Source organism: Alosa sapidissima, chromosome 22 (genome assembly GCF_018492685.1).
Source record: "Alosa sapidissima isolate fAloSap1 chromosome 22, fAloSap1.pri, whole genome shotgun sequence".
NCBI lineage: Eukaryota > Metazoa > Chordata > Actinopteri > Clupeiformes > Clupeidae > Alosa > Alosa sapidissima.
The window spans coordinates 24726132-24737993 of NC_055978.1; the positions used below are offsets into that span (position 1 = coordinate 24726132).

At 46.9% G+C, this 11862-nt stretch overlaps 1 protein-coding gene across 4 annotated transcripts in view; it reads left to right on the top strand.

The window, feature by feature from the left end:
* plxna4 (plexin A4) overlaps positions 1 to 11862 on the top strand; it is a 220533-nt gene that overhangs the window by 148085 nt on the left and 60586 nt on the right. For 3 of the 4 annotated variants that reach the window (XM_042078869.1, XM_042078868.1, XM_042078871.1), the window contains exons 8-9: positions 2686 to 2785; positions 2961 to 3075. In XM_042078869.1, the coding sequence (XP_041934803.1) occupies positions 2686 to 2785; positions 2961 to 3075 (215 nt within the window). Of the gene's footprint in view, positions 1 to 2685; positions 2786 to 2960; positions 3076 to 8894; positions 9149 to 11862 lie in introns of those variants that run through there. The other variant, XM_042078872.1, reaches the window with a different exon arrangement.

Below are 11862 nucleotides of genomic sequence, written 5' to 3' on the forward strand. Positions count from 1 at the left end.
CTTGCTTACTCACTCTCTCCCTCTCTCCATTCATGGCTCAGCTGCTTACGTATTCTGTGCGCCTCTCTCTCTCTCCTTTATTCTGCCTCTTCTCATTCTCTCGATTGCCATCTCTCTCTCTCTCTCTCTCTCTCTCTCTCTTGCTCTCTCTCTTCTTTTCTCTCCCTCCTCCTCCTCCTCCTCCTCCTCCTCCTCCTCTCCTCACAGCCCCCTCGTCTTTCTCCTCCTCCTCTCCTCCGCTGTGGTTGGTTAACCTCGGCATAATTGAAAAGTGCTCACATCTGGGCCGCTGTCTGGAGGCTGGTAATTTTTTATAACGCCGCCACGTTGCTCTGCGCACAGATAATGAAGACGCCGACGCACCTCGCTACGGCACGCGTTGGGGGGGGGGGGGGGTAATACCGCTTTGTGCCCCACAATCCTCCTGCCGCAGGGCCCATATTCGCCGTGGAGCAGAGTGCGCCCCCTTCTCTCCTCCCCCACAGCGGCATAAGGACAGCCGTTCATTTTGTTCCCAGCGTTTGATACCCAAAACAGTTGTTTCAGTGTTTCAGTTCATTTATAACACCGTACGATTAAGTGAATGTAGGTTATTGTCGGCACAGGGGGCTTCTGCAATGGCTGTAGGTGTTGAGGAACAAAGAAAAGGTGAGAGAAAATTGGCCGTGGCTGAAATTCCTTTTTTTCCCACAAGGCCTCTTGTTGGTAGTGAAAGTGCATAACCGGACATTATGTGAATTAGCAGATGACTGGCTGTGGCCGGCCTGAGTGCGAGCCCAGCTGTGTGCCTGCGCAAGGCTCCACGTGAATAATAACACCAATAAGGCTGGCTGGAGACGGACTGGAGGCAGCCAGGACACCATGAAATTACAGCTCTTAAGTACCTGCTAGGGCCCAGTCGCGCGATCTAAAGCAGCAGAGCTCAGTGACGCCAGGCGCTCCCACACACACACACACACACACACACACACACATGCACACACACACACACACATGCACACACACACACACACACATGCACACACACACATGCACACACACACACACATGCACACACAGAACATATATTCTTATGCACACACCGATAAACTTCAGCACAAACACACACAGATGTGAAGTTAATGGAGAGTGCCAGCCCGAGGGTGAAGAGGGGTATTTGGGACATTTGTTCTGCAGCTCCCCCATATGAAAGTCATAAAAAACTGTTGATGCGGTGGATATAAGCTCATGTGGAGTCGGTAGGTGGGGTGTGTGTCGTGGGGGGGGGGGGGGGGTGCAGATATACCCTCCCCCCAGCCTTGGTCTCCCCATATACACAAAAGCATCATGGGGAAGGTCATTTATTAGCCTAGCCAGCCCCCCCCCCCCCCCCCCCCCTGTTCCTTTCATTCTCTCTCTTTCCCTCTCTTTTCTCTCTCCTTTCCTTTTCTCATCCCACTCTCTCCACATCTCACTCATAGCTGTCATAGTCACAAGGATGGTGTGTATCCCTCCTTCCTGAGTGTCTCATTAGGCTGCGGCCTGTTCTTCTGGCCTCTTTTGGGGTCTAGACAGAAAGCAGAGACTTCAGACATCAAGGTAGCATTTAGGTGCGCTAATTAGGACAGATTTGTTGTCAGGCCACCTTTTACAATGATTGATGAATGTTTCCCCCTTTGGTGATAAAGAGAGAGAGGGAGAGAGAGAGACAGACTGAGAGAGGGAGAAGGAGGGAGAGAGGGAGAGCAGGTACAGCAGAAAGTTGGGGATAGAGAGAGAGAGAGACGGAGAGAGAGGAGTGTGCTCTTCTTTTGAGCGGCATGTTATCCAAGCCTCCCTGATGAATTAAACATGAGTTCCTTCATTAGCCCAGACAAAGGGACATTGAAGATGGCTCCTCTGTGCAGTGCTTCGATTAACTTGTACAGGTTCCTCTTTTCATCCTGCGTCTCCCCATCTCTCTCTCTCTTTCCCTCTCTCTCTCTCTTTTGCTCTCTCTTGTTCTCTCTCTCTCTCTCTTTTCTTATCTCTCCATTTCAAAGGGACTTTGAAAGCCTCGTGCTGGAAATGTTTCCATCCACACTGATTTATCCAGATAGCCCGTATTGTTTGACACGTCGGGAGACAAGGATGGAGGGAGAAACTCTTTCAAGAGCACCTTCACCACCACCACCACCACCTCCAACTCCACCTCCTCCCCACCTCATGTCCTTACCTATGGTCTCCGTGGTGACAGGGCCAAGCATTCGTTATGATAGAACAGAAAAAAAAAATCCATTGACCTTTCCCCTCTTGAGCGTGCTTTGAACTTGCGTAATTGAGCCACTTGAGTGTGAAGCTTGGTTGTAATTTACCCGATGCGTTTATGCCGCAGCGAAGGGAAAGTGAGTCGAGCGCTTTGTGTGTTTCACACTGCGCGTGTCCTAGAGCGTCGCGCTGTGGAGTGTTGGCAGCACCTGATAAAGGAGCTTGTAGTCAAGCTGGGCGCTCAGTTGGCATGGCTACCACATCCCGCTGCAGCGCTCAGTGGACACGTGTGAAATCGCCAGCTTCCCACTCTCACATTTTCTTATTTTTTTTCCCTCTTTGTGTGTGTGTCTGTGCATGTCTTTGTGTGTGTTTGTGTGTGTGTGTGTGTGTGTGTGTGTGTGTGTGTGTGTGTGTGTGTGTGTGTGTGTGTGTGTGTGTGTGTGTTCTCCCGCTTAGGAGACCATCAAATTGTGCAGCTCTACCTCAAGTCAAAGGAGACAGGTTTGGCCTTTGCCAACACCAGCTTCGTCTTCTACAACTGCAGCGTCCACAAGTCGTGAGTCCGCATTTTTACCATATACCGTTTGCAGCCATCTTTGTTGCTTCGAGAGACAGTGTTTATGTGTCCCATATTGAAATGACCTATGTTGATGTGTCAATTCTGCTTTGACCACTCGTTCACTCGTTTTCTTTCTGTCTTTGCCTCACTCTCCCCTTTGCTGTGCCTGCAGGTGCCTGTCCTGTGTTGGGAGTCCGTACCAGTGCCACTGGTGCAAGTACCGGCACGTCTGCACGCACGACCCGCGCACCTGCTCCTTCCAGGAGGGCCACGTCAAGGAGCCCGAGGTGAGTGCTGCACAGCCAATCACAGACCTGCCGTTCCTGAAATCGGCAGTCCTGATTGGCTGGCAAAAAAAAATACAGTATGTTCCGCCCAGGTTCAGATGAGGTGAAGGCAACACGACGGGCCTCTGACTCCCCCTGATGAGTTCACTTTCACAAATGCCCTCCAGCCACACGTTTGGCAGGCGGAGCGCTTTGAAAATGGGCGCGGAGCGTTTCCCCTGAACGATTTCCCAGAGGCAACTTAGTCCATCTAAATTATCTATGGGCGCTGTTGGCGCGGTGTGCGGGCGACGGGCAGGCGGGTGACTTGCGACGGATTTATCAAAGGGTGCTGCGTGGAGTCCTGGGCTTCCCACCAAGCAGAGCGAAGCTGCTCCACTGTCTCTGCATGTCTGGGCGTGGAATGAATCAGTTTTTTTATTTCGTTTTTTTTTTTTTTTGTAATTCCCGTTTCTGCCTTGGGGAGAAGCACACTGTGCCACTACCAAAGGAGACAGTACTGAAACTGAGGGTGTTTTGACTGACTGCGGAGCTGCAGAGATGCCAAGCCAACAACTCCTGTATTGTGGGTGACGAATTCCTGGAGTTTTGTAGTGGTTTTCCCAGTGTGTGCATTTAGTATTTAGAATCACTAAGAAACACACATGACCCACATAATAGATCACACATAGTAACACACATGTTACTAAGACACACATACACACACACACACACACGTAGTCTATCTGTCTTTCTCACACACACACACACACACACACAGACACACACACACACACACACACACACACACACACACACACACACACACACACACACACACACACATGTGCTGGCACCTTCTGTCCCTCAATCTCCCTCCCTCTCCCATCTCCCATATGCACACATATAAGCACAGAAACATTCCCCTGCCTTTGTTCTGAGTCCATTAGCGTTGCCATAAATCTCCATGGGAGTTCTCAGCTAATGCCATGCACGTTTGCTTTTACAATTATCATAGCTTCGTGGTGGTCAATATTGACTGGGGTTAATCAATGGGATTTCCTATTGTGTGTCCAACAAGCAGCCAAACAAAAGACTGGCTTGAATATTAGCACATTAATGACATATCCTGGCCTGTTTTTGTTTGACTGCTTTGTTAAAAGGCAGGTGTCTTGGTTGTTTAATGAGTTTAATTTGGATTTAATTAACCTCTGGATTCGCGAGGTCCACGTCTGTCCTCACGTTCTGCCAGCGGGGAAATTAATGATTCGGGATGTTTACCTGCGTCAAAATCCTCGCAAGAGAGGGAGGCAAGCAAAAAAAATCAACTTTGCTCAGAGAAAATGAAATGACCTTTCCTGGCAACCCCCACTTGCAGACGCATTTCCGTTTTTGATTCCAATCAAGGGATTTTATTCGGGACTGTAGGGCCCGGGATAATCCACACGCTGACAATACGAGCCCTCCCTCTTAACTGAGCCTTCGTTTGCATTCAGCATGGAGTCCCGGAGAGTACAGATGCTCCACAACAAAGCGTCCCGTCTCATCACCCAATCAGTGCTGCTCAAGCAGCCATTTTGTTGCTCAACTGAGAAAGAAACAATTCAGTTTTTCGGAGCTGTATTAAATGGTGCGATATAAAATGCTCTTCTAGCTATCTACAACCACTGTTGTAAGCGTTAGCACCATAATATAGTAATGTCATTGTGCATAATGCTCTATTATATAATATATATAATAACTACATCAATAGTGTAGTAATAATAGTACACTAATAGTAGTAATAGTACAGTGTTTATCATTCATTCATTTGTTTATTTATTTACATTAGCATACAATAGTAATAGTATTGAGTAATTGTAAGTTGCACCATCAGAAGAAGCTGGTGTAAACTCTGTTTGCCAGATGAGTACTATTTGCTCCTCCCGCTACCCTTCACGGTAATCCCTGGCAGAGGTGTGTGTAATCAGACCCCCTCAGGCTGAGCCGTGTCCCTACAGCGCTCTAGGCCGTGGCTCCACGCTGTTGAACCTGTTACCAAGATGGCTCTGGCCTCCTGCACATCTTCCTCTGATTGCCCCTGGCACCGGGCAAGCGTGACCAAGCCTCCCTTTCACCAGAGCTGATGCCTTGTCCTGCCTCAGCTCACCGGAGACTTAGAGAGACCAGAGGCCTTCATTTATGACTGACCGCAGGCGTCAGAGTCAGCATGAAGCGCTGCTCTGGCTTGGCTGACTTGAATGCCAGCCTTTTAAGAGCCATCGACAGGTATACGTCAGGTTGGCCCATCAACATCATGTGCAAAAAGAGAGAGAAAGAGGGAGGGATGGAGGAAGAAGAGAAAAGAAGAAGAAAAGAAATTCAGGGACTGGAGAGTGAGGGGCAATTGACTGTTTGATTGATCCAGAGAACTTGCTCCCATGTCATTAAGACAGCAACTGATGGTGAGTTGACACAAAGGGGGTGGATGGGAGGAGGATGGGGGGGGGGTCATGCGGGGGCGAGAGATTGTGATGATGGGGAGAGCGTCCTGAATGACCTTTAGTCAGCATTCCTCCTCTCGCACAGATGAGAGGAGAAAACAGCTCAGAGAAAGAAAAGGTCAGACGAAGACCGAAAACACAAGGTCTCCAAACGCTGGACGTCTGTGACGGGAAATGAGAACAGGTGGATGGAGATGAGCCCCTGCGAGAGTGAGAGCTCTCCAAATGGGCAGAATAAATGCTCTGAGCTGAAATGAGAGGGAACGCGAGGCAAGGGCAGGTTGGAGAGAGGAGAGGCAGACAGAGGGGGAAGATAAATGAAAGAGAGAGAGAAAGACGACAGAAAAGAGAGAGAGAGAGAGAGAGACAGAGACAGAGAGTGGAGAGTCTTTGCCCAGGGACATGGTTGGAACATGAAACAGAGCCTGGTTGGAGGGAGGCCTCTGATAATCGCCCACCAGGTCTGCGAGCCACTAACTCACTCTATCTCCATCGCGCCGAAAATGAGAAGATTCTCCTCGCCTTCGCACACGGATGTTAGGCGCCTCTAATTATGGGTCTATGCTTGGTCTGTGCGTTTCTGTTCTCTCTGCCACTCTCTCTCTCTCTCTCTCTCTCCTCTCCCTCTCCTCTCTTTCTCTCTGTATCACTCCATCGTCCTCCCTATCTCTGTCTAATTCTAACAAAGTGTATTTTTCCTCATCGTTTCTATTGAATTATCATCTCTCATCAGGGTGTTAGTCTCACTCTCTCGCTTTCTCCTGGGTGCTTTGTCTTCGTCTCTCTCATTTCTCCATTCTAATTAGCCTTCCCTCCATTTCAGCTGGATCACTCAGATAATAATGACAAGGCGGTTGAGTTGCACAAATCTGTGATTATTAGATCTGAATGACTTGTCATCACCATCATCATCACCATCATCATCATCATCATCATCATCATCATCATCATCATCTTCCCTTTTATTGTCTGCAAACAGATAATCATGACTGTGTAAACCTCTAAACTGAGGGTTTTTTGAGTGCCAGACAGAGAGAGGGGGAGAGAGAGAAAAAGAGAGGGAGAAAGAGAGAGAGAGAGAGAGAGAGAGAGAGAGGGAGAAAATGGGTGAGGGAGAAAAAGGGGTGAGGGATTCCGCCAGTGGTGTGTCTTGTTTGCCATGTGCTTTTGTGTGCTCCTGGTTTGTTTTCCTGTTCCACCCCTTCTGTTCTGACTCAAAACGTCGGTGGTGTTCGGTCACGGTGTCAACATGTTCAGCAGAGCAGTAAACAATCGCATTGCACTCTTTGTTTCCCTCGCTTCTCCACCGACTGTGCCTGTCTGACAGGGGAGCTCAGGGGAGCTCAGGGGTGCGGGGTGGTGTGGGGTGGTGTGGGGTGGTGCGGGGTGGTGTGGGGTGGTGCGGGGTGAGCACTGAAACAGAAGACTGGACGTGTAGGTGCCACCGTGTGCCACGGCCTTTGATGTGCTACACCGTCTGGGGTTCAGGCGAGTTCACGCCGCTGCTTACCGATGACTCATCGAAGTCCGTTCTCAGTGGTGGACTCTGTGATGTTTAATTAATCACTGTCTGACAGCAGATTTGTGTTTTTACTGTGTCCGTAAGCAGTCGTCACTCATTTTTATTTAGCTATGAAAGGGAGAGTGATGTATTAGTTCCTCCTGTTATTTTCTCTAACAAGAAGAGAATGGAATTCTCTCATACGCCCTTCTCTTTATTCTTGTTTTCTTTCAGTCCATTTCTTCATCCCCTCTCTCCTTCCCTCCCTCCTTCATCCCCTCCCTCCTTCCCTCCCTCCTTCATCGCCTCCCTCCTCCACCTTTGTTATTGTTCAATCCATTTTCCATTTATTGTTTTTTTTCCTCTCTCATCCACTTTTTACTCCCCCTCTACTTCCTACCTCTTGTGTCTCTCCTCCTCCTCCTCCCCCTGTCTCTCACACTCTCTCCATTCCTGGCTGTAAAGACTTAATAACCTGGACTGACAAAACAGCTCTAGCAGAACACTGTCTCTGAAGACTCCATATTAGAGCCTTCCAGCCTTCAATTATTCTGTTGTTATGCCGGGAGTCAATCACTCTCCACATAAAGCTGCCATCGCGGCCGTCTGTGTCCATCAGAGAGGGGGGGGGGGAGTAAATCCGAGGGAGCCACAATAACTGTGGTGGGGGTAGGGGTGGTGTGGGTGGTGTATGCTGAAAGATGCTACTGTAGCGGATGGAGTGCTATGAGGGATGTAATGGCTGGATGTGGGGTGGGGGAGGGGGAGTTACTTCCTCGTTATTCGCTTTTCACTCTTGGGGGGGCAATAAACGCGTACACATTACATCAGTGTAACTGGAGCATAAATCTGGCGCAGAGATCCAGTAGAGGATACATACACGAGACCCCCAGCTCCCCCCACCTGCATAAGAGATGAGCCTTGGCCTCAGAAACACCTTGAGCCGCTCATGGCCCTGTCATAGAGCTGTTAGTGTTTTCCTTCCAGACGGGATTTACGGCGGATAAAAGAGAGGGATGGGAGGAGGGGGGGAGAGAGGGAAGAGGAGGAGAGAGAGGGAAGAGAGGGGAAAGGGTTAAGGCAGAGCTGGGCCCTCTGGAGATCCACTAGGGGGGTTATTCCTCAGGCAAGGATGCCTGTTGTGCTGACAACAATGCCTTTTTCGATGACTTAACTACGTAGACGGGGATTCCAGGAAGCGGGTTTCGTAATTCACCTGGGTATGTTAACTCAGGTAGCTTAGTTTTTAATTGTATAGTTTGTGTTCAGAGAACTTAATCCCAAGCTGTCCAAGGTGTGCTTTGCACGAAAGCAGTTGTTGGCTTACTTTTTTTGCCGTCTGACTGTGTTTTCCAGAACACAAATCCTGTTACGGTTAGCGAAGTTGAATTTAGGCCTTACATACTTACAAATTTCTACAATAAATGGTGTTGTGTGACCAGTCAATGAATAGACCATCAATTTATAATTCAGGGTTTCCAAACATAATCATCTGCACTTAATGGGATACATGTCCTCATTAGTGCCAATGTTAAAAGCACAAATAGCCTAAACAGGAAAGCTTTCCACAACATTAATGTGCAGGTAATATATTGCCATTTATCTCCCTTTTTCCTCCATATTGAGTTTGTTCAATTAAAATTAATATGATCTTTTCTTGGTTAGTTGATGATGTGATGCATCAAAAAATTATTAGCATTGTGGAGGGAGGCTAAATGGCCAGGGTCTATTCAGGTGGCTAGGATACATCAAATCTAAGTTTGGGTAAGATAATCACATCATGAAAATATTTTAGCGACTGAAACCTTGTTTTCCCCACTGTAAGTATGATATTATATTTCTATGTGCAATTGCAGGACAGTTTGAATGGTACCTCCTTGGGGACAGAGGACATGTGTACCCACACGGACTCTCTATCCTGATCCTGAGCCAGGGCTGCTGAGTGGGCTTAACCTGGCTCTCAGCAGGGCCAGGATGCGGATACAATTGACCTTTGGCATCCTGAAGGCCAGATTTCATTGTGACTCATCCTGCTGCCACTTTGACAAATGAAGTGGCAACAGATCTCTAAATCACTTTTTAAGAAATAGATATTGTATAAGCATAATAAACACATGTTATTGTTTTTTTGTTTATTAAAAGAAAGTTAAATATCACTTAAGCATTAGGCAATAATAATATATAATATTATTCTCCATAGACACACATAGGGCTCTCACCTCAAGTTGATGCTCAGAACAGATGCTGATGCTTCTTCTCTCTAACAGAAATCCTTTTCCCTCCATTTTGAGGCACAAATAATACACCTTCAGGTTACTTCTCTGAAATTGTCTCTGAAGATGGATCCTATTCAGCTCAGTTTGCTGACATCTAGCCTATAGCCTCAATCAGTTGGACAGAATTCAATTCTTGAATTCAATTCTTCAAATTTGTATATGAATACATGTATATTTCTAAATCGTTCAGCGATAGACAGTAACAATTGAGTGCTACTATGAAAGCCAATAGTTTGAAACACTCATATCAATGCACATACTGTATAGTCTATGGGCGGACTGGCTTACTACAGCTGTACAAAGGTCACATCCTGATGCAAGATCTATACACACGAAAGCACCATCCAGGACTGTGAAGGTGATGAAATGGTAAACGCTAGCTTGTCGAATATAAAGATCACCATAAAAATGCTACACAAATACACAAAGACTGGGGCTGGTGAGACACAGACCATAGAGAGGTTCTATATCTAATACACATCTGTAATAGATATACACAAGATAAATCAAAGGTATTCTCAAATGTATGACAAACATAGGAATTAATATTAAGAATAGCATTGAGGACCTGGAAGGTGGTTGGCTTAACCACGCTTTCTGGAATGTGTGTGTGTGTGTGTGTGTGTGTGTGTGTGTGTGTGTGTGTGTGTGTGTGTTTATTTGGTGTATGTTTGTTTGTGTGTACTATGTGTCTGCCTTGGTTTTTGAGTGTGCATGTGTATGCAGTGAGTGTGTGAATTATGGAGGAGCCATTGCAAGGAGAAATCTATGTGAGAAATGATTGAAATGGGGTGGAGGTGTGTGTGTGTGTGTGTGTGTGTGTGTGTGTGTGTGTGTGTGTGTGTGTGTGTGTGTGTGTGTGTGTGTGTGTTGGGTTGGGGGGGGGGGGGGGTGCAGACTGCTGCTGCGAATGAAATCTGAAATTCAAAGTTCTCCGCATTCGCCCTGTTCTTGTCAAAATGAAAGATGATGAGAGTGATTCTGTGTGCGGTGTGACTAGCACTGTTTATCACTTCAGGTCGCACCGACAATGACAGCGGTTATTCTGCGGGTGTGTATGTACGTAAAAATGTGTGTGAGTGTGTGTGTTTCTCCAAAGGAACCACTTTCAGCCCTTCAAATATTGTCTGCTGTCAGTTGCAGCATTTCAATGTGTCTCACAAGAAATACATTGCATCTTCACTGTCCTCTAAGCCTGTGTATTTTATCACCGTGCGGTACCTAGTTCTCACAGCATAGCGTCACTCTGCTAGCATTCGGCTGCATCGCCTCACGTTCCCAAAAGCCCCGACCATTCAAAAACCTGCTCAGTGGGACATTAGTGTGTGAGATGAGACCATCCAGGGTGTGCCCTGTCCGCCACCTATGTCCGCTCTGACCCCCACCACCTACCAACCCTCTCTTCGTCTCCTCTTCAGAATAACTTTTCTCCTCGCTTTGATAACACGTTTTTCTTCTCTCTTCTTCTTTTCAGCCCTTTTTCACTTTTGTCCCTCCCGTGGACGGCCCTGGCAATTATCTATAATGACTTCGTTTTCTATTTTTTTTTTTTTTTTTCGGTTAATGGTGTCATAAATCGCTTTTTTTTTTTCATATGCAAAGTAGTCAGTCAGTCAAGTCAAGTCGTGTCGTTCCGTAGCAGTGGTGTGCAGATGGAGTAATGAACTTCAAGTGCGCGTTATCGCATCATGACCTCCGTCACTGCTGGGGGAGGAGGGGAGTTTGCCGTCTCGGGCCCCTGCCTTGAGGAATGGGGTCGCTGGGGTGGCGGAGGTGGTGGCGGGCTTATCAGAGCTCCCTCTGCGGACCTTATCAGGGCCAGGAGCTCAGTGGAGGAGAACAGCGTTGGGAGAGTGATTCTTTGCTTTTCCCGAATGAGAAACTCAAGTTCACGGAAGACTAGAGACTTGATGCCTATATACTTTAGTGCATTTTGCTAAAAAACATATATTTAAGATGACTATGCCTATGGAATCTAAGATGTTGCTTTCTGAAACACAAGTATAATTCGGTATTGAATTATGCCACACTCACATATGAGAATGTCATTTGACAGAAGGCTAGATACTGATGATGTACACTAACTGAACAGGTGCGTTAAAGGTGTGTGGTTTCTCCAGGAACCATTTAGTAGAAAGGTATGAATGTGTTTACATGTTTATCCAAGACATATGTGTTTTTCGGTTGTTAACATTTAAGCAGATTGAAGCCAGAATAACAAGCCAGCGCTCAAATGGATGACTAAGGCCTGCATAACTGTCATATAAATACTTTCAAACCAGTGCACCATATGGCACGCTCTATACCATGCCCAAGGGAATTCAGATCCAATGAACATAAACTCAAAAGCTATGGCCAGGTGGCGTGATGACTCAGCCAGTGTATCCTCTGCTGGGAAACAGCAGATTGGTTTGTGTGAATTTAAATGCTAGATGTACTGTATATGAATAGGTACAGTTACAGTGAGAAACAAGGTTATTTGTCTTGTCACAACAAAATACCCCAAACATTGTTCTTCCCTAAAAAGTTTTAAATACAGGACAAAATA